General features: G+C 49.6%; 1 protein-coding gene across 1 annotated transcript in view; it reads right to left on the reverse strand.

Moving 5' to 3' along the window:
- Positions 1-22,922, reverse strand: part of mtm (myotubularin) — a 157,450-nt gene that overhangs the window by 58,215 nt on the left and 76,313 nt on the right. The window contains 1 exon segment of the mRNA XM_068352855.1: positions 16,889-17,098. Within this exon segment, the coding sequence (XP_068208956.1) occupies positions 16,889-17,098 (210 nt within the window).

The raw sequence follows: 22,922 nt of genomic DNA on the forward strand, positions 1-22,922 counted from the left end.
GTGAAGCAAGAGGCCTATTATTTTTGGAAGGGTAACAGATCAGATTTGACTTGAAATAACTATACTCAGCTTAGAGCTTTTGCTCAGAGAGTTTATGCTTCAACTGAAAAAGGATTACAATTTAACTATAGTGGACTACCCTTATATCTGCAATCTTTGGTTTGGATGCAACAGTTCCTCCTTTACTAGAAACAGATGGCTCTGTCATTCACTGTCCAAAGGAAAAGGCAACCCTTTTGGCTGATATTTGACAGTAATGAGAAACTTAATCTTCCTCATTTTTGTTTTCCTGAGGCTAAACCAAGTAATTTAGCTTTTCTATCTCGTAAAATTAAAGCTCTCTTGATGGACCTTAATGCTTATGGAGGGCAAAAGGTATTTTTTTCCTTTGTTTTTTATAAAGACTGCAGATTGCTTAGCTCCAAAGTTATCTGTTATTTTGTACAACTTTGCAAGAAGAGGAGCTTTTAGCCCTTGTTGGAGAATTGGTAATGTTACTCCACTATTATTATTATTATTATTACTTACTAAGCCACAACCCTAGTTGGAAAAGCAGTATACTATAAGCCCAGGGGCCCCAACAGGGAAAATAGCTCAGTGAGGAAAGGAAAAAAGGAAAATAAAATATTCTAAGAAGAGTAACAACGATAAATATCTCCTATATAAACTATAAAAACTTTAACAAAACAAGAGGAAGAGAAATAAGATAGGAGAGTGTGCTCGAGTGTACCCTCAAGCAAGAGAACTCTAACCCAAGACAGTGAAAGGCCATGGTACAGAGGCTATGGCACTACCCAAGACTAGAGAACAGTGGTTTGATTTTGGAGTGTCCTTCTCCTAGAAGAGCTGCTTACCATAGCTAAAGAGTCTCTTCTACCCTTACCAAGAGGAAAGTGGCACTGAACAATTACCGTGCAGTAACCCCTTGGGTGATGAAGAATTGTTTGGTAATCTGTGTTGTCAGGTGTATGAGGATAGAGGAGAATATGTAAAGAATATGCCAGACTATTCAGTGTGTTTGTAGGCAAAGGGAAAATGAACCGTAACTAGAGAGGAGGATCCAATGTAGTACTTTGTAGTGTTTGTGGTAGCTACAAGTCCAACTGATTACCGCCCAATTTCCATAACTCCCATATTATCAAAAGTTTTTTAACGTCTTCTGGCAAAACGTCTTGATAGGTTTGCTGAAGGTAATCATCTATTCCCTAGTTTGCAATTTGGTTTTCGTGAAGGCCTTGGAGCATGTGATACCCTTTCTACAATCTCTAATGCAATACAGAAATCCCTTGATTGTGGTAAGGAAGTTTGTATGATTGGCCTTGATTTTAGCGCCGCCTTTGACCGTGTTAATCATGAGGCCCTTGTCTTCAAACTCAAACAGATGGGAGTGGGTGGGTCGTTTCTTGGCATCATTGGTGAGTTTTTAAGTAATGGATCGCTAAGAGTTGTTGATGATGGACATCATAGTGAGTATGGGAATGTGATTTCTGATGTTCCTCAGGGTAGTGTTCTTGGCACATTACTTTTCATACTATATAAACATGACAAGTGGTTTGGCCTAGAAAACAAACTTGTTGCATACGCAGTTGATGCTACACTCTTGCATAAATTCCATCACCTGAATATAGAACTGGGGTTGCTGAATCCCTTAATAGAGATCTATCTAAAATTAGTGTATGCCACAAATTATGGGGCATGAAGCTGAATCCTAACAAAACTCTATGTATGAATGTAAGTAGATCAAGGACAGTGGCTTCTCAACATCCAGATCTCAGCATTGATAATGTTTTTTAAAACTCTGTATGGCTCTTTTAAAGTTTTGGGTGTGATTCTCAACAGCACAAATTGCACAAAAAATGACAAATTCGTAGATAATTTGTATTTGTTCCAACACAAAATACTTACCGAGAACTACTTTCTTTTGGAGTCACTTGTGATCTCTCTTTCTCGACCAAGGTTTTTCCCGCCGTTACCCCCCTACTCCGCTCTCTACATAGGCCTACCCCCGCCGCCAAGGAATGCGCCCTGAGGGCAGGATTAGGGCAGGTCACTGCTTCTCTGGGTCATTCTCCTCATTAAGTTCCTTGGTCGTGAGCTGTGCACAGCTCACTCTCGTCTCTCTCGATCCTTTGTGTGCGTTTGTGTTCCACGTGTTTCCAGCGTGGGGACTTGTGTTTTTTCGCAGTGCGTTATTCTCAAGTGTTACAGTGCGTTCACCCTGTGTGTATCCCCAGTGTACGTATAGCTCACTTAGTGTTGTGCCATTCGTGTGCGAACGATGGATCATGTGCGCCGTTGCCCTGGGCCTAGAGCCGGAAAGTCGTGTGGGGCTTTCCTCTCAAAGCCAGAGGTAGATCCTCACTCCCTTTGTTCCACGTGTAGGGGGAAAGTTTGTTCCTCCGCGGACACGTGTCCGGAGTGCGTAAGTTGGGATGATATCCAGTGGGTACGCTACGGTACTAAAAAGAAGAAATCTTCGAAGCGTTCCCCCAGGAAGATTAGTGTCGTATCTTTGTTACCGTCGGCCAGTGATCGGTCCGACGAAGCCTCGGCTTCTCCATCTCCTTCGCAGAGGAGAGGACAAGAAGCCTCTAGCATGGTAGAAGGTCAAGGCATTCTTCCCAGGGAATCCAGTGCGAGGGAAGAACCAAGGGCGGGCCCCTCTAGGGCTAACGAAGGGCCCGGTAGTGCTTCGGGTGAGTCAGGCCTTGTGATGGGGGGCCACGCGTCCTCTGAAGACCCCTTATGGGGCAGTGTTGTAGTCTCAGAGTCCCCTCCGCCCTCGTGGGCCGGTGCGTCGGGCTCTCCCCCGCCAGGGGACAGCCAAACTAGAGTTCGCCGTCCGAGTAGCGATGCCTTCGGATGGAAGCTACCGAAGACGCCAGGGAGGTCACCGCTGAGAATGGACGTGACCCTGGAGCCCTGGCCCCCTAGCATGGAAAGATTAGACTCTGTGCTGACGATCTCCACGGCGGTTCCCGAGGACTTTCTCCAGCCTTCGATCTCGGGCACCCGGCGTCGGGGAAATTCCCCCGCGGATCACGCTAACAGCCGTTACGCGAGAAACGTGGCGTCGTCGGACTCGTCGGAAGTAGACTCATCTTCCGATGAGGAGGTCAGGGGGAAGCGTCGCAGGAGACGAGAACTGTCTGAGAGCGAACATTCCCGCTCTAGGTCAAGGTCGCGGCCTAGCAAGAAGCGCTCCCGCTCCCAATCTCGTAAGTATAGGAGAAATGTTTCTCCCGGAGGCGCCTGGGTCTACGTACCTTCAGGAGAGTCCAAGATGCTCCATTCACCAGACCCTCGATCCAGCGAACGTGCGTCTAGGCTGCCGCTCTCTATGCACAGCCTAGAACCGCGCGATCTGGCACGCAGGAAAGACCTCTCGCAGAGGCATAAGTCCTCGAGGCCTCCGGTTCACCCCGCCCAGCGGGGGGAAACGCGCTTCTTTGCAGGCAGCCTGGCCGAACCAGCCCAGCTGGTGCGGCCATCGAGTAAGAAGGAACGGTTCCCGTTGTCGGGTCAGCCCACCGGGACCGTGACCTCCGCTTCCAGAGCCTTAGGGCAACCGAGGGCCCTCCCTGAGCCGGTGGTACCCACCTTGCAGCGGGATCCACCCTCTTACGGAGCTCACTACAGTTACAGGACGGCCCCCCTGGACCCAAGGGCTGGACGACCGGTCTGCCGAACCAGCAACCCGGCGCCCCCACTCCAGGCCGAGGCCTCGGCTGACGGAGGGGAAGCTTCCCCGTCGGAGGACTCCGCATATAGAAGAGTGGTGGGCCTCATCAGGAGGCACCATGGGATTACGGAACCCTCGGCTCCGAAGGGGGATTCCTGGAGGTCAAGCCTCCTGAGGATTACCCATCACGCCACCCTTCCGAAGTCTTCCCTGGCCCTTCCTCTTGCCCCAGACCTGGTACTAGGGCAGGAGTACATAGACAACTTGGTGGCCAGCAATGCAGAGGCCCCCAAGTCCCAGAGTGCCTCGAAACTGCTCCAGGGCCTCAAAGCGCAGGGGAAAGTATACATTCCGGAAGGGCAGCGCCCAGGCCCCTGTAGAGTGGACCCGGCCTTGGACATCCTAGGACAAGGCGGCTCAGACGAAAGGGCCTCTTCAGCCCCAGTTTCCTTCTCTCCTACGGAAGCCGCCATGATGGAGGAGATGTCGCGGGACCTAGTTAACGTCTCCTCATGGCTGGACTGGTGGGCCTCCACGTTAGTAAACGTACAAGCCTCCGTCGACCCCGAAGATCCTGATCAGCAAAGCCTCCTGACGGACCTTCTCACCTCCGGGGGGCAAACACTTAAGTTTCTCTCGTACCAGGCACTCGCCCTTACGGCCAACTGGGTCCTACGGAAACGAGACACGGTCCTAGCTAAGGTATCTAGGAGGATTCCGAACAGAGAGGCCCGAGCCGTACGTAGCCTTCCCTTGTGGGGTGAGTCACTATTCCCATTAAAAGAGCTGGAGAACCTGATGGAGAAAGTGTCTAAGAAGAAAGAGGCCAACGTCCCCAGACCTGCGTCGTCTAAAAGGCCTCCATACAGGAGGGCCGCCTCAGATAACGCCGTGACACCTCAGGCCGCCCCCAGCACTTCGAGGAGGGACGCCCCCTCTTCCTCCTGGGCAACAACTCCTCAACCCTCCCGCAGAGGAGCACCAGCTTCTTCCAGCTCCTTCAGGTCGGGTTACTCCTCCTCTAGGAGAGGCAGATCAGGCCGCCCCTCTAGGAGAAGGTAGAGGGAGAGGCCCCCTACTCCCGCCCAAGCCTCGGGTTGGGGGATGCCTCAGACCACATTGGCAAGCATGGAAGGCACAAGGAGCGGATCCTTGGACGGTGTCCGTCCTGAAGGAGGGCTACAGGCTCCCCTTCCTAGCGGATCCACCCCCTCTTATTTCAGCCAGCCAGACAGAATGGTTGGCCCCCAGAGACCCGATGAAAAGGGCCGCCCTTCAAGAGGAGATTTCCTCCATGTTAGAGAAGGGTGCCATGGAAGAGGTCCTTCTCCCAGGCCCAGGCTTCTACAGCCGCCTGTTCCTGGTAGAGAAAGCAACGGGGGGGTGGAGACCCGTGATAGACCTGTCGGCCCTCAACAAGTTCGTCAAGAAGACGGACTTCAAGATGGACACCCCAAAATCCGTCCTGCTGTCCTTGAGGGAGAAAGATTATATGATGACTGTCGACCTCAAGGACGCATACTTCCAGATCCCTGTCCACCCGTCGAGTCGGAAGTTCCTCCGGGTGAAATGGGGTTCCCAGATCCTGCAGTTCAAGACCCTTTGCTTTGGTCTGTCGACGGCCCCTCAAGTGTTCACGAGGGTCTTCGCGACAGTCTCAGTGTGGGCTCACGAACGGGGTATCCATCTCATCAGATACCTGGACGACTGGTTGCTCCTTTCCACCTCAAGGGCCCTCTTGGAGGAACAAGGGAGAAACCTCCTCCAGTTTTGCAGGAATCTGGGAATCGTAATCAATCTGGAAAAGTCAAACTTAACACCATCCAACAGAATAGGATACTTGGGGATGACGTTGGATACCGTGCAGGGGAAGGTTTTCCCCTCGGAGGACAGGATACGGAACCTCAAACACATCATTCAACCGTTCCTGTCAGAACATTCCAGGAGGGCGAGAGACTGGCAGAGACTGATAGGTCACCTGGTCTCATTGGAGAAACTGGTTCCCCAAGGGAGGATGAGGCTCAGACCCATTCAATGGAACCTCAAGAGCCTCTGGTCCCAGACAGACTCGCGGAAAGCGTTAATTCCAGTCCTTCCGGACACGAGAACCTCCCTAGAATGGTGGCACTGCCAGTCGAACTCCCTCAAGGGGATGCCCCTCGGGTCCAGTCCCCCCGAGTACCTCCTGTTCACAGACGCCTCCAACCAAGGGTGGGGGCCCACCTTCTGGAAGAGACAGCACGAGGTACCTGGTCGGAGAGCGAAAAGAGTCTACACATCAATGTCCTAGAACTAAGAGCAGTCCAGAAGGCATGTCTTCACTTTGCAAGTCGTCTAAAGGGAAACACCGTGGCGTTAATGTGCGACAACGCCACGGTAGTGGCCTACATAAAGAAGCAAGGGGGCACGAGATCGAAGGAACTGTGCGACCTCGCCATAGACATCCTACATTGGGCAGACGAACAGCAAGTGGTGCTGCTGGCAAGGTTCATCCCCGGGAAGAAAAACGTTCTGGCCGACGGCCTCAGCAGAATGGGTCAAATAGTGGGGACAGAGTGGTCTCTACACCCAGAAGTAGCCAGACTCATCATTCAACGCTGGGGCTCCCCGGTGATGGACCTCTTTGCAACAAAGCTCAACGCCCAACTACCGGTCTATTGCTCCCCGGTCCCAGACCAAAATGCAGCCCTAGAAGACGCCTTCCAGCACAAGTGGGACAACCTGGATGTGAACGCTTTTCCCCCCTTCACGTTGATAAGACAGGTACTCAACAGAGTAAGGGCCTCCCGAAACCTGAAGATGACTTTGGTAGCGCCCTGGTGGCCGGAGAGAGAGTGGTTCGCGGACCTAAAAGACCTAGCGAGCCAACCACCTTGGCCTCTGCCCGCCAGATCAGACCTCCTGCACCAACCGCACTTCTTCAGGCTCCACGACAACCCTCTCTCTCTTCGCCTTCACGCCTGGAGACTATCGAGCGGCTCCTGAAGAAGGAGGGGTACTCCGCCACCACAGCTAAGAGAATGTCCCTATACCTGAGGAGATCCTCGACCGCGGTATACCAGGCGAAGTGAGCCTCCTTCACGAAGTGGTGCTCGGAGAAACGCATTAGACCTCTTAAAGCTTCGGTCCCGGACATAGCTGAGTTTCTGGTTTATCTTAGAGATAAAGTGGGAATGTCAATTCCAGCCATTAAAGGAGTTCGAGCCGCCTTGGGCCAAGTCTTCCTCCTGAAGGGCATCGACCTGGGGACCTCGAGACACATAGCGATGCTGATCAGGAGTTTCGAGCAATCCTGCCCCCCTCAAGCTAGGAGAGTGCCCAGGTGGGACCTAGCCAAGGTCTTGAAGATGCTAAGTCGTTCCCCCTTTGAACCCCTGAAAGATATCGGGGACAAGGATCTCACCCTCAAGACCGTCTTCTTGCTAGCCTTAGCTTCGGCTAAAAGAGTGGGCGAGATCCATGGTCTGTCTTACGACGTTTCGCACTCCAAAGGGTGGAAGGAAGTGTCCTTCAGGTTCGTGCCCTCCTTTGTGGCTAAGACTCAGAACCCAGCAGTCTGGGACCCGAGGTTTGAAGGTTTCTCAATTCCGGCCATTCCCAAGACGGGCATTACGGAAGACTTGAAGTTATGCCCAGTACGGACGCTCAGAAAATACCTGGAAAGGACAGCTCATCTCCGACCAGGTATCAAGAACCTCTTCGTTTCCATAGGTGTTAATAGGAAGCAAGTTTCCAAGAACACCATTTCCTTCTGGCTGAGACAAGTCATCGCTAGAACCTATGAAGAGGATAAAATGGCAGTGCCAGGCACTCCCCGGCCCCATGACATCAGAGGTCTGAGCACCTCCTTGGCCTTTGAGAGAAACATGGCGGTGGGGCAGATCCTACAGGCAGGCACTTGGTCGCACCAGTCGACCTTTACTGCCCACTACCTCAAGGATTATTCAAGGAAATCCTTGGACGGGTTCTCCATTGGGACAGTCATTGCCACCCTCCAAGCTGTATAGCGGTAAGGCCAGAGGCTGTCCCCAACGATGAACACATTCTTCGCGACTACATCCGGAGGAAATCGTCAGAAGAAGTTTTTAAGAGGTAAGTCTTAGATAATAGCGTAAGGTTGCGCAGTTACCCTCGCTCCCGCACTCTGATGGGCCCCCGCATTCCATAGCCCTCTAGGCCCTACGTGCCGAGTCAAGTGTCAGAATAGCACTCCCGCCTCCTAAAGTATAAGTCTCCAAAAGAAAGTAGTTCTCGGTAAGTATTTTGTATTGGAATAAAATCAAAAATTTTAAGTAATTTTTATTTTTCCTAACATACTTACCGAGAACTACTTTCGGTTAATGGCCCTCCCTTCCGTCCCCAAGTGCCATCCTTCCATTGCCAATTTGGGCTATACGACGAACTTAATGAAGAGAATGACCCAGAGAAGCAGTGACCTGCCCTAATCCTGCCCTCAGGGCGCATTCCTTGGCGGCGGGGGTAGGCCTATGTAGAGAGCGGAGTAGGGGGGTAACGGCGGGAAAAACCTTGGTCGAGAAAGAGAGATCACAAGTGACTCCAAAAGAAAGTAGTTCTCGGTAAGTATGTTAGGAAAAATAAAAATTACTTAAAATTTTTGATTTTTCCTAACTATACAAACCTTAGCTATTTAATGGGGTTATTACTTTCAACGTAGCTGAAATGACGAGCCATTATTCTTTAAAGAGGGTTTACTACCCACACCGCTAGTTAGCGGGGGTAGGGGAGGGTAGCTTGCTACCGCCTTCACATTCACACACCTGTGCTTGAGCTCACTTTGCTTGGAGGTAGGACTTCAAGGGGGATAAGGCTGGCAGGCAAGTTTGGTTAAATAGCTAAGGTTTGTATAGTTAGGAAAAATACAAATTATCCACGAATTTGTCATTAGTTCCGTAACTGGAATACAAACCACGCTATTTAATAAGGGTGACTCACCCATTAGGAAGGATGGACGTCCCAGCCAGTCTGGCTTTTTGGCTTTGCCCGGGGGCTCCTTATCTGAGTGTGTTAGCACTCAAGAAATAAGGAGCCCCTGCACCTCGCTAAAACCTTGCTACGCAAGGTCTGCGGCCTACGCAAGCTGTGCGTGAAGGTATGAAAAAGTGTGACTCGTCCTAGAAAGTTGTTACGAAGTTCTTTAGATGGAAACTTGTACACTAGGACTTTCCCTATACCACCTCGTCAGGGTATAGGGACGTAACAGTATCAATCTTAATACTAGGAACACAAGGGAGCATGGTTTACCTGCAATGGTTTGAGGTCAGCTATGCAAAGAACCCAGGATGCTGCTTTCCCCAAGAGAGGGGATGATGAAGAAAAGAATAAGGGCCAGTCAAACCTTTTCATTCATGCAGACTAAAATTGGGTAACAATGCCCTCAACCTTCTGCTACTTGTCCAATAAGGAGCTTCCAGTTTTAAACCAGCTGTTGTGCAGCCACCACAGGACCGATAGAGAACGTATCGAGTCTCCTGTGGGTCACGTCTTGCAGGTAGTGGGATGTGAACGTTGTTTGACGTTTTCACACCCCAGCTTGAAGAACCAGCATCACTGAAAAATTTCTTTTGAAGGCCAGGGACGTAGCTATGCCCCTGACATCATGTGCTCTGGGGCGACGTGACGGAGGAGGGTCTGGATTCAGTGCCGGGTCAATGACCCTGCGAATCCATGCAGAGATGGTGTTCTTGGTGACCCTCCTCTTAGTCTTTCCTGTGCTGACAAATAGTGCTGGCGCACGAGGACGGGCTGCGGCTGTTCTTTTGAGGCACAGCCTCAAGCTCCTTACTAGGCATAGTAAGAGATGGTCCGGGTCATCTGTTACAGTACGGAGACTAGAAATCCGGAAGGAGCCGAATTGAGGATCCGCTACTCCTGGATTCTGAGTCTTAGCAATAAACTCAGGGACGAAGCTGAACGTTACCTCCCCCCATCCCCTTGAATGGGCAATGTCATACGAGAGACAATGAAGTTCGCTGACTCGCTTGGCTGAGGCCAAAGCTAGCAGGAATACCGTCTTCCAGGTTAGGTGGCGATCTGATGCCTGGCGTAATGGTTCATAGGGAGGACTCTTAAGAGACCTGAGAACTCGAACCACGTTCCATGCTGGAGGTCTTACTTCCAACTGAGGGCAGGTAAGTTCATAACTACGTATGAGTAGAGAAAGTTCTAGTGATGAGGAAATGTCCATTCCTTTCAGCCTGGAGGCGAGACTTAAGGCTGAGTGATAGCCTTTCACTACCGAGACTACGAGACTGAAAGGCGCATTTCTTCACGCAAATACACGAGGAACTCCGCTATTGTTGGAATAGTGGCATCGAGTGGAGAGATACCCCTTCCACGACACCAACCACAGAAGACTTTCCACTTTGCCGGTAGACTGCTGTTGAAGACTTTCGCAGGTGTCCAGACATCCTGATCGCAACTTGTTGCAAAAATCCTCTCTCAGAGAGGAGATGCTGGGTAGTCTCCAAGCGTGAAGCCGTAGTGAACCTACAGCTTTGTGGAAGATGTTGGCACGTGGTTGTTTGAGTAGATTGTGTCGTGGAGGGAGTTCTCTTGGTGGCTCCGTTAGGAGTTGCAGAAGGTCCGGGAACCATTCTGCGTGATGCCATAGCGGAGCTATGAGGGTCATTGAAAGATTGACCGATGTTCTGGTCTTGTTGAGTACCTTCCTCATCAGACAGAACGGGGGGAAAGGCGTAAACGTCGATGTTGTCCCACCGTTGTTGGAAAGCATCTTGCCAGAGAGCCTTAGGGTCTAGGACTGGAGAACAGTACAGCGGGAGCCTGAAGTTCAGGGCCGTTGCGAAGAGGTCCACAGTCAGAGAACCCCACAAAGTCAGGACTTTGTTGGCTAATAGATGATCCAAAGACCACTCGGTACTCACTATCTGAGATGCTCTGCTCAGGTTGTCAGCGAGCACATTCCTTTTGCCCAGTATGAAGCATGCCAATAGTGGTATCGAGTGGATTTCGGCCCATCTCAGTATCTCTACTGCTAGATGGGATAGTTGCTGCGAAAAAGTACCTCCTTGCTTGTTGATGTAGGCCACTACTGTGGTATTGTCACTCATCAACACAACAGAGTGACTTTCCAGGTACTGTTGGAACTGTTGAAGGGCCAGAAAGACGGCCTTCTTCTCTAGGAGATTTATGTGGAGGTACTTTTCTGGCTCTGACCAGAGGCCTGAGGTCGTGTGGTGCAGCACGTGGGCGGCCCCCCCCCCCCCCACCTTTTGAAGCGTCCAAAAACAGCATCAAATTCGGGGGAGGACGAGAAAATCCACTCCTTTTTGTAAGTTCTCGTCTGCCACCCACCACTGGAGATCCGTCAGTTCCGCAGGTCCCATGGGGATCTGGATGTCCGGGGAGTCCTATGCTTGATTCCACCGGGACCTTAGTCGCCACTGGAGGGATCTCATCCTGAGGCGACCATTGGGAACTAGACGGGCCAACAATGAAAGGTGACCGAGGAGACGTAGCCACGATTGGGCTGGAAGTTCTTCTCGTCTGAGAAAAGGTCTTGCGACCTTCCTCAGCCTTGCTATCCTGTCGTCTGATGGGAAGGCTTTGTGGAGAGTAGCGTCTATAATCATGCCTAGGTATACCAGTCTTTGAGTGGGAAGCAGTGAAGACCTCTCGAGATTTACCATGATCCCCAGATCTTGGCAAAGTCTCAGAAGTTTGTCTCGGTGTTGAAGAAGAAGGGTTGACAACGAGTCTGCAAGGATTAACCAGTCGTTCAGATACCAGAGGAGACGGATGCCGATCCTGTGTGCCCAAGATGATACTAGGGTGAACACTCTGGTGAAGACTTGTGGTGCTGTGTAGAGACCGAAGCACAGCACCTTGAACTGGTACTTTCTGTTGTCTAGGCTGAATCTTAAGTACTTCCTTTAAGACGGATGGACTGGGATCTGGAAGTACGCGTCCTTCAGGTCCAGTGTGCACATGAAAGTCTTGCGGTCTTACTGCTAGACTGACCGTGTCCGCCGTCTCCATGCTGAACGGAGTTTGTTTGACAAACTTGTTCAGAGCTGAGAGGTCAATGACTGGTCTCCAGCCTCCAGACGCCTTCTTTACAAGAAAGAGTCGACTGAAGAAGCCTGGAGATCCATCGAGGACCTCTTCTTCAACAGGGTCTTGACTTCTGCCCGAAGGCTTGCCCCCTTGTCGATCCCATGGCAAGGGAGTTCAATGACACTGGATTCGTCGTCAGGGGAGGTAAAGATGTTATGAACGGGACGCAATATCCTAGACTGATGACGGAGATTGTCCAGGAATCGGGCCCCCAGTTGCTTCCACCTGTTTGAGCAACTTTGTAGGCATCCCCCCCCCTGGTGGACATGCAGGGGGACTGCCTATCCTAGCATTTGTGGCCTTGGCTGCTCCCTCTAAGATTCTTGCCTCCCCTGGAGGACTTTTTGCCTCTCCTTTCTTTGACAGGAAAGGGCTTAGACACCAAGGTCTTCGCTGCTGTTGTCGTCTTAGTGGTCTTGACTGGACGGGACTGCTGTGGTGCTGGAGACTTATTGGGCTTGCATGTTAAAGCCCTATGAAGGAGGGAGTCTTGTTGAGACTTCCTCCACCTCTCAGCGGCATGTTTCACATCCTTAGGCTCGAACAAGACGGATCCCTCTAGAGAGGAATGTCTGAGCTTATTGATCTCGGTGCTAGGGACCTTCTGATGGAATCTCTCAGCTACTGCATCCCGACGTTTCAGGAGGGTATTTGCCCACAAGTTCGAGACTTGGTGGGCCAGAATCTCGATCGTGCGAGTACCTGAGAGAAGGAAGGTTTCCATAGCTTTCCTGGTACGTTCTTTGGAGAAGTCCACAGAATGTATCAGGATACCTAAGGTCCCCAACCAGATATCGAGCCACGAAGTGGCTTGCATAGCACACTTCGCAACTTTCTCCTGGTTGAGGATCTCGGCTGCCGGTTGGAGAGTCTCTCAAGAGGGACTCCCCTGGTTAGCTCCTCAAGGATCTCGAAGTACCTCCTCTGCTGTACGCGAGGAGGTGGGAGGAGCTTGTTGGTGGCACCGGAACGGTTGGAGGAAGACATCTCGGAGAGCTGTTGTCACTGAGATCTTGTCCCTGGTACTCTTAACCCCTTGAGACCAGGGCAGTACTGCACTGGTCTTGGGGGGTTTCTGAGTACCAAAACCGTGTCCTTGCCCTCTCGAGGAGGGATCTATGGGTCAGAAAACCCGTTGAGAGCCCTAATTAGAGTTAGAACTTGCCAAAACGCATGTTCTGACTCTTGCTGGTCTCCTCCTGATGTAGGACTTGCAGCAAGTCTCCTTCTATCCCCAAAGGCTCTTCTTGGGGAGAGTTGCAGACATTCCCTGAGTGGCTAGCTGGTTCCATCCTAGACCTAGTAGAGGACTTTGGCAATGTTTTGGAGTCCCTAGATTCCTTCCTGGGAAGGATGTAGGACTCCAACATTGACGAGGGTGGCATGTTCCTTTCAATCCCCGACTGAGTAGACCTCTCGGCGTGAGGAGAGGTTTCCCCCATAGGTGCGATGGGGGAAAGTCTCTCTTCGTGTGATTCCCTTGGGGACGGGAAATCTTCTTCCGAAAGGGAAGGAGAGGCAGTCTGAGGAAAAGAAGGAATCTGCCTCGAAGGTCTGCGTGGAGTCAATTTCCCCCCTGGGGAAGTGACCGCATCTGGAACTCGTCTTCCTCTCTTCAAAGGGGTAGAAAAAGCCATGGTTCTGTGTCCCAATACAGAGAAGACAGGCTTGAAAGCTTGCGTAGCGGCTCTGATCAGTGCACCGAACCAGGGCTGTTGGCTGACAGACATGCTGTCAGACATACCCCTTAAAGGGAGAGGGATTGAAGGATCCCTGGGAGGAGTCCCCATCATTGGTGGGTTCGCCTGTGGTGGCTTTGGGATCCTGGACCCCTCTGGATGTTTCCCTTCTCCCACAATGCGTGGTGGTATGCGCTTACGGGGAGGGGAATGAGGCGATGGCGACCTTGCCGTGCGTAGTTCAGTAGTCTCCCGCGCGGGAGGATATTGACGCTCGCGCGAGGGAGAATATCGGGGCTCGTGCGAGGGAGAATATCATATGGGGGGAGCGGGAGAGAATGTTGGCGCGCATCTTTTGGAGAGGATGGGCGGGCGTGCGCAGGGCACGCGTGGGAGAAGGCTGGGGCCCAGGTGCTCGCTGGCGCGATGGTACTGGTTGGTGCGTGGGAGAAGCCAGCATTGCTGATTTCCAAGAAGTACTACTTTCGGTAGTTCGTTGGCGCGCAGATTTTTCCTGGCGCGTAGGATGATGCGCACCATGGCGCACAGGAGAGTTGGATGTTGGGCGCGTATGGGCGCGGGCAGGAGACCGATGGCGCGCGGGAGAGAGCTGGTGCGCAGAAGAGCGCAATTGCGCAGGAGGTTGATGGCGCGCAGGTGAGCGCTGGCGTGCAGGTGAGTGTTGGCGCGCAGCTGGGCGCGGGCATGTAGGAGAATGTTGGCGCGTAAGCGCAGGGCACGCAGGCAAGACCTGGCGCGCAGGAGAACGTGGGCGCACATACACATGAGGGCGCGCATATGCGCATGAGGGCGCGCATAGCGCGTGATGGAGCTATGCTCCTGTTGGAGCGTATGCGCATGTTGGCGCATACGCCCTTGATGCCCTGTGTTAGGGTTTAGTGATGGGGCCTGATGAGATACTAAGGAGCGTTCGTCAGGTCTCGTTGGCGCGTAGCGTGTATGTGGTTGGCGCGCAATAGCGTGCTTTGGTGGAGCCTTGTTAGGCCTATGTAGAAACGGTGACGGTAGGTCGGCAGGTCTGTCAGATGGAAGGTCAACGTGTCCTTTAAAAGGACGACCTTCCACCGAAGGAGATCACGAACGATCTGCAGAAAGGTTCAGGACCAGTGCAGGAGCAGTGATGGATGATTGGTCTCGAGGCTCCTCTGCGGTGGACTACATCGAAGATGTTGAACCAAAGAGGCGCCTCCTCACCACACGTGAAGGAAGGCCTCTATGGCGAAGAGGAAGGCGAGCCTTCCGACAAATGCACCATCTGGGGGCCGTTGGATCAGCAAGCTGACCTTCTGCAGTCCTCCGAAGAGGAGTCTCTGTAAGTGAACTCCCCCGAGGGAGAGAAACACTAGCAGGAGAGACTGACGATGGACTTAGTTTCTCCCTCGTAGGTTGAACAGGAACGGGAGAAACTAAATCGTCAGGTACCGTAGAGTTTGGAGAGGCAGAAGTGATGGGTGATACCGCATTGGATACCTCTGACACCACAATGTCGACAAGAGACAGGATCAACCTCTTGACGGTGACAACGATTGCTTGACAGCGGCACCCAAACTGATGTAGTTAAGCAAAACCTCCTTGGAGGGCGAACCCGTAAGCCCCAAGGAGGACCAAAGCTGGAAAAGGGAGGTTAATGACGTATCCTCCCCCGGGGGGAGAGGTGGAGCTGCGTCGTTAGGGGAAGCAACGTCATCTCTTGAATCCTGAGGTTGGTAAACAATACATAGGTCTACGCTACCACTCGACGGTCTCTCGAAAGAGACCGACTGAGTAGGAGCTTCGGAGGGGGTTTGGGCAAGAAGAAGAGGCCTTGGATTTTTTCCTTTCGAAGCAACCTTTGAAGGAGAAATATCCCGTTTGGACTTCTTCCATCGTCGCGAAAACCTCTCCCATTGGGAGGTAGACCACTCCCTACACCTGTTGTTGCTATCACACTGTTGGTCCCTACAAGGACAAAGGGCGTGAGGATCAGTCTCAACCGCCGACATGAATGTTCCACAGGGGCGGTCGGGAAACCCAGGGCAGGTGCGCATGATCGCAGAGGCCAACTTCACATATACAGAACTAGAAAAAGAAAAGACAAAAGCAATTAAATGGCTGCCAAATGACGGCGAGGATGAGAGCGGACACGTCCTACCACCATCCGAGCCGAGAGCAAAGTGGGCTCAAGCACAGGTGTGTGAAAGGGGGGGGGGGGATAGCAAGCTACCCTCCCCTACCCCCGCTAACTAGTGGTGTGGGTAGTAAACCCTCGTTAAAAATTAATGGCTCGTCATTTCAGCTACGCCAAAAATAATAACCCTATTAAATAGGGTGGTTTGTATTCCAGTTACGGAACAAATTTATTTTAATGTTACTCTTCTTGAAATATTTTATTTTTCCTTGTTTCCTTTCCTCACTAGGCTATTTTCCCTGTTGGAGCCCCGGGGCTTATAGCTTCATGCTTTTCCAACTAGGGTTGAGGCTTAGCAAGTAGTAGTAATAATAATAATAATAATAATGTCCTTTCACAGGCTTTGGCAATGGGACTTTAGCAGGAGAGGGAGTCTTCTTTGGCTTTGCAGCCTTCTTAGGCTTTGAACTCACTTCGGGAATTACCATTGGAGTCACCACTGGCACCAGGGACACCTGGGCGAAATATATTAGACTATACTGGATAGGATGCAACTGTACATACTGTATGTATTTGCTGCAGCCAAAGACAAAGTGTAGCGTCTTTGACAGGAAAGTAGCAGGGAGGGCTGCTCACCCTTTCTCACAAACAGTCCTTCACTATTTCAACAGCCGTTCCAACTCTGTTGAAAACATTCCTTATTTTTAAGGGCAAAAGGTTTGTATAGGTAAATGAACAAATCTGGTAATACATTCAACTCCATTTGCTTTGTTTTCCCAACAATTTCAACGTACAGCAATCAATTAAATTCTACCAAAGGTATGCAAACCAATTCATCCAAAACTCTAGGAACTGTAGAGTATTGTTTAACAAGCCTCCTACATTTACAGAAATGATAGCATTGATGCCCTATGCTTCAGATTTTTAGTTTTAACACTGATAAAATCTTGTTCTAATTTGGTTGTTAGTAATTGTTTCATATTACTCACCAACAGTAATTACAATTTAGAAAAGATCCTGTTTGTTCATCTTCCATAACCTCAATTCCAAAAAAAGATCTACCTTTGCCAAGACAAGGTAGTGCTTATGAGATGTCTTGGCATTTGAGACTTTATATCAGTAAGTTGAAAAAAGTTATTTCAATTACAAGAGACAAATAACTTGAGAATTCAAGATTGTAACTTATTTTCCAATCACTGAGATTATAAACAAAATCCAAAAATGTAAGAAAATTTTTCAAATTATTGGTGATGATAAAAAAAAATTATATTTTAAAATATTGATGTGTAGACTAAAACTTACCACACCTAACGGCACTTCCAATTCATACGGAGGGTCAGTCTCAGGGCTGCGGAAGTACAGACGATAGTTTGTAACAGAAAGCGTCCCTTTCTTCGGTCCAGTATAGGGACATAGGTAGGTCACTTCCCTTGCTGTTCCTTCTAAGTGTTCTCCAGGGAACAGAGATGGCTCGTCAGGTCGCAGAGTTCTGCTCCCTTCACGTACCGTCATCTATTTACAGAGTAACCAGATTTAAAAATTCCTCATCATTTACTAACATTAAACAAACTTATCTTTAAAACATGCTCAAATCACATTTTACAAATCTTACTGTCATGCTTACAAGCATAATCTCACACAGTTAGCAAAACCAGAGGTAGAATTGTACGAAGGTCTGCGTACCTCGAGGGATTAATGATCAGTGCCAAAAGAAAATTATATTCTAAGATAATCTAAGTTTATAATAAAATAGTTACCCGTATATGAAAAATTTCAAATAATTTCTATATGCCAAGAATTACAGTGTAGGAATAATTGAACCAATTAGTATAAAATTAACATGGGTTTATGGATTTCCAAATTACACAAAGTATTCAATGAAGTTTAATACAATATAATAAGAATATTACTCAAGACAACATCATTATTGATGAATAATTAGAGTATCCATGTTTTCATAATGCATGCATAAGTCCTTTTCGCAGGAGTAACAATAGTCCCGCCAATCAAGATTATCATTAAGCCATCAGATGAATGTATTTAGAGATATTCTTAATTATTCTTTCCTAGTAAGCTCTTCATATCATTGACACTAATGAAATACAGTAAGGCAAAATAAAAATAAAATAAAACGGAAAAGCAGCCTGGAATTGTAAAAGATCTCTCTACTTCTTTTCATTAAAATAAAACAGACTAGAGCTAACAAAAACAAATTACTAGGCATGACCTAAATGTAATTAAACAGCCCTTTAAGAAATACATCTAGGAACAAGGGATTACTTTTCAAATTTCATAAATTGAAATTAAATATAATCATAAGATTTAGGTAAAAAAAAACTTAAGTTATAACAAGTTGCAAAGTAAATTTATAGAAAATTGGAAAATGTTAAGAGCTGAGAAGTCAAATATTTTAAGAGGGCAAACCCATACAATCAAATTGAAGATCCTAAAAAAACACTCTTCTTTATCGTTTCTTTCTGATTTGCCAAGAGCTATTTACTTAGGCTTCAACATATCTTTAAACATTGAATTTTACTGTACTATAATCATGCAATCATGAAAGCTAAAAACAGCTCAAGTTTTACAGGCTGCAAAGGCTGAACAAACGTACTAACAGATCGCAGTGTTTCATTCAATATTTATTTTCCCTTGGTAAAGATATCAAAGCTATTTTTAAAATATCAATTCCTATAAAATGCAAAAAAAAAGCCATAGTAAGCTGCTGTATATAAAATAATAATTCATTTCAAAAACTGAAAAATTCCATAGCATGCTAGAAACTACAGTATGAACTATTGTTTCTTGCTACTTTAGAGCAAAAACTAAACAATATATATATTTCAAGTTTCCCTTAAATATAAAAACACACATTAAGTGAATTATTCAATAGAAATAATTTCATAAATCAACCAACACATAGGGAAATTTGAAACGCAAAAGATTCGTCCAAACCACGTAAAAATAAGCATTGTAATTAGTTAAATGAAGAGAAATAATTAGTTAAATGAAGAGAAAAAATCCAAGACTGCAACATGTCTAAAAATAAAGAAGGTATCAACTAATGTTCTCTTTGTTTAACAAATGAGCTATCAAACTGAATAATTAACTTTCAAATATTACTACAAATTACAAATTAACATGACAAATTCGAAGATAATTTGTATTTTTCCTAACCATACAAACCTTAGCTATTTACAAAGGGTTACCTTTTAGCGCAGCTGAAATGGCGAGCCATTAGAATTTAACAAGGGTGTATTACCCCCGCGCTAGTTAGTGGGGGGGGTAGGGGAGTGGTAGCTAGCTACCCCTCCTCCCCCTCACACACAGGTGAATGCTCACTTTCACTTAGAGGTAGGACTTGTCTTGGGGGACAGGGCTGGCGGGCAAATATGTGTAAATAGCTAAGGTTTGTATGGTTAGGAAAAATACAAATTATCTTCGAATTTGTCATTTGTTCCGTAACCGAAATACAAACCACGCTATTTACAAAGGGTGACTTACCCCTTAGGTAGGGTGGAAAGTCCCCAGCCATACTGGCTTTGGCTTTACCCGGGGACTCAGAATCCGAGTGAGTCGCACTCGAGAAAAGGAGTCCCTGCACCTCACAAGTTCCTTGCTCCGCAAGGAACCATGTGGCCTACGTAAGCTTGTGTGTGAAGGAAGAAGTGTGACCCGTCCTAGGCAGTTGACCTGGAGTTCCAGAAGGAACTCTGGGTTAGGACGTTCCCAATACCACCTCGTCAGGGTATGGGGGACGCGACAGTATTGACTCAATACTCGGAACACAAGGAAGCATGGTTTACCTGCAGAGGTTCGAGGCCAGCTATGCAGAGACCAGGATGCTGCTTCCCCGTAGATGGGATGATGAAGAAAGAAGTAAGGGCCAGACATACTTCTTTCGTTCATGCAGACTAAAACCTGATAACAATGCCCTCAACCTTCTGCTACCTGTCCAAAAAGGAGCCTGAGGTTAGACCAGCTGTTGTGTAGCCACCACAGAGCGATAGAAAACGTATCGAGACTCCTGTGGGTCACGCCCTGCGGGAAGCGGGCTGCGAAGGTCATTAGACGCTTCCAGACTCCAGCTTGTAGCACCTGCGTCACAGAGTAGTATTACTCGAAGGCGAGGGACGTTGTAATGTATCCAACATCGTGCTGTAGGGCGACGTGACGGGGAGGGTCTGGAGACAGGTCGAGATGAATGTCCTTGAGTCCGGGCTGAAGAGGTATACTGGTGACTCTCCCCCATGTCCTCCTTGTGCTCCCAAATCGGCTGCAACTGAGGACAAACTGCAGCTGTTCCCAGCGCTAACCTCTCGATTCCTTTACTGGCAAGAAAGAGAAGGTCTTGGGACATCAGATACAGAATGGAGACTCGAAATCTTGAATGAATCGGACCGAAGGGCCGGGACCCCCAGATTCTGAGTCTAGCCAACAACTCAGGAGCGAGCCTGAATGTTGCCTTCCCCTCTTCCTTAGAAAGGGGGGAGTCGTAAGAGACCAAGAAGATTGCTTACACACTGGCCGTGGCCAGAGTGAGCAGGAGACCCAAGGCGGAATACAATCCGAGGCCTGTCGTAAAGGGTCTTGAGAAGATCTCTTAAAGGACTAAAAGTCCGAGCCATGCTCCAAGTTGGAGGTCTTCCTCCGACTAGGGCAGGGACGATCGTAGCTTCGCATGAGCGAGGATAGATCCAGCGGGCAGGAAAAAGTTATTCCTTTAAGCCTGAAGGCCAGGGAAAGGCTGAGCGACAGGCTTCATTGCCGAGAGCGGAAAGGAGTTTCCTCCCGCCGAAAGGCAATAAGACCGTTATTGCTGGAGAAGAGGCCTCAAGGGAAGAGGTATATCTCCCACGGCACCAACCACCTTAGACTCTTCACTTTACCTGGGAGACCCCTGTGGATGACTATCGCAGATGACGCGACCTCCGTACCGCGACTGTAGCGGGTTGTCTCTTCTTGAGGAGGAGGCGTAGTGTCTCCAGGCATGAAGCCGAAGCGACGCCCCGGTTCGGGAGAGATGTCGCAGTGTGGTTGCTTGAGTAGTCTGCGCCGTGGGAGAAGCTCTCCCGGGAGTTCCGTCAGGGGAAGCAGAGGGTCCAGAAACCGTTCTGCGCATAGTCCCAGTGGAGCTCTCCCATTGAAAGGTTGACAGACAACCTGGTCTTGTTGAGACCCATTGTCCACAGACAAAAAGGAGGGAAGACGCAGGCGTCGAAGTTGTCCCACCATCACCGGAATGCATCTTGCCAGAGTCTCGGGGTCTGAGACTGGGGGGAAGAATAGCGGAAGCTTGAGGTTCCAAGCTGTCGCGATCAGGTCCCCCAGACCAGTACTTGCTGGTTACCCAAGGTCAAAGACCCCCAGGTACACTCTCTCTACGAGGCTCTGCTCGGATAGTCGGAGAAAACATTCCCCTGCCTGGAATGAGAGAGCCGATGGTGGTATTGAGAGAATCTCAATCATCCCGGTATCTCTACTGCAAGATGTGAAGGTGTGAAAATGCGTCCCCTGCTGGTTAGAATACGCCAGAATCATGAAGTCGACGCACACGGTGCGACTCGGCAGGAGCTGTAGGATCTGTAAAGGGGCCAGACTAAGGCCCCTAAGCCTGCCTGAATGATGGAGAGGTATCCTTCAGGTCTTGACTATAGGCCTGGACCGGAACATGCCCCCCCCCCCCCTTTCCTTTGACGAGTCCGAGAACCGCATCAAGAATGTGGGGAAAGGACGAGAATATCCACTACCATCAAGAGGCTCCATAGGTCAACACCCATTGCAGGTCTAATAGTTCCGCTGGTCCCATAGGGGCCAGGAAGTCCGGTTAAACATTGCCTGAAGCCACAGGAACTTGGATCGCCCCACATGGAACTTATCCTGAGGCGACCGTTCGGACTATAGACGGGTCAATGAGGAAAGGAGAACTAGGAAACGTTCTAAGGTAGGGCTGAAAGCTCTGCTTGACTGAGAACAGGTACTGCGACTCTCCTCAGTCTTGCCACAGTCAACCGAAAGGAAGGCTCGGAGGATGTGGTAACAGAATCTGGCGTCCCCAGGTGGTCACCCATCCAAGTACCGACGTTGCTTTAACCTCGCTGGACGGACGAGAAGCGGGGTTTCCAACGTGGTAAGGCCGTTGACTCAATATCATGGCCAGATACTCCAGATGTTGAGGCAGAGGAAGAGAAGGCTCCAAGCAAAATACCATGAGCCCACACTCATGGTAAGCATCCGGAAGCTGTCCCGGCGCTGAAGAAGGTCGAACCCGAGCCTACCGGAGTTGACCAGCCCTCCAAACAGCAGAGGAGGCGGAAGCCTGCACCTGAGCGGCCAAGAGGAAGGCAGGGAGAGTTCTCTGGGGAAACAAACCTGCTATGCCACGGCGGGATAGCCACACTGCATCATAAGCAGGAATACTTGCAGTCTAGGCTGAATTCGACGAGCACCCTGGAAGATGGATGGAATGGAAACTGAAAGTACCCGTCCTTCCAATCCAGGGTTTAAGGAGTCCTGTCGCCTCGTTACCAGTCTGATCGATTCTGCTGGTCTACGCTGGCCGAAGTTTGTTCGACAAACTTGATCAGGGCTGAGAGGTCGACTACGGACATCCCCTCTCAGATCCTTCCTTACAAGAAAGGATCGACTGAGGGGGCCGGGGGTGAAGCCGACGATGATCCTAAGGAAGACCTTCGCCTAAGGTATGGATCATTCTGCCCAACCGGGCAACTCTGCTGACGCTATGGCATAGAGGTTCAGAGACACTGAATTCGCTGACAGAGACGGCAGGCGCGATATCCTTGGCTAATCACAGAGATTGTGCGGGAATGGGCATCGGGAAGCTGTCATTCGGATGAGTAACCTTAAGCATCCTCCCAGCGAAAAACCTGCAATCCTAGAGTTCGTGAACTCCTTTTAGGACTATGCCCCCCCCGGGGGAGTCTCCCGTGCCATCTGTTCCTGACAGGAGGAAACTGCAATTGGACACCTTGTCCCAGTTGTCGTAGCCGATAACTTAGGCCGACGTGGTTGAAAGAAAAGGGCGCTGGAGCCCTGCAGAGTCTAGAAGAAAGTGCCTTGGAGGAGTGAAACCGGAAGTTGATTTCCTCCGCACAGCAGCTGTCTAAGTCTCTGTCCTTGGGCACAAACAAACTCTTCTCAAGGATGGAAGGGTGTCTGAGGTCGTCGACTTCCACAGATGAGACACCCGAAGGAAGCCCTCAGTCAGCGCGTCCAGATGGTACAACATCGAGCTTGTCCGCAAGTTAGATACTTAACGACGAAAGGCCAAGGTGCCTGAGCTCGAGAGGAGGAAAGTACCCATGATCTTCCTGTAGCT

The sequence above is a fragment of the Palaemon carinicauda genome, chromosome 29 (genome assembly GCF_036898095.1).
Source record: "Palaemon carinicauda isolate YSFRI2023 chromosome 29, ASM3689809v2, whole genome shotgun sequence".
Taxonomy (NCBI): Eukaryota; Metazoa; Arthropoda; class Malacostraca; order Decapoda; family Palaemonidae; genus Palaemon; species Palaemon carinicauda.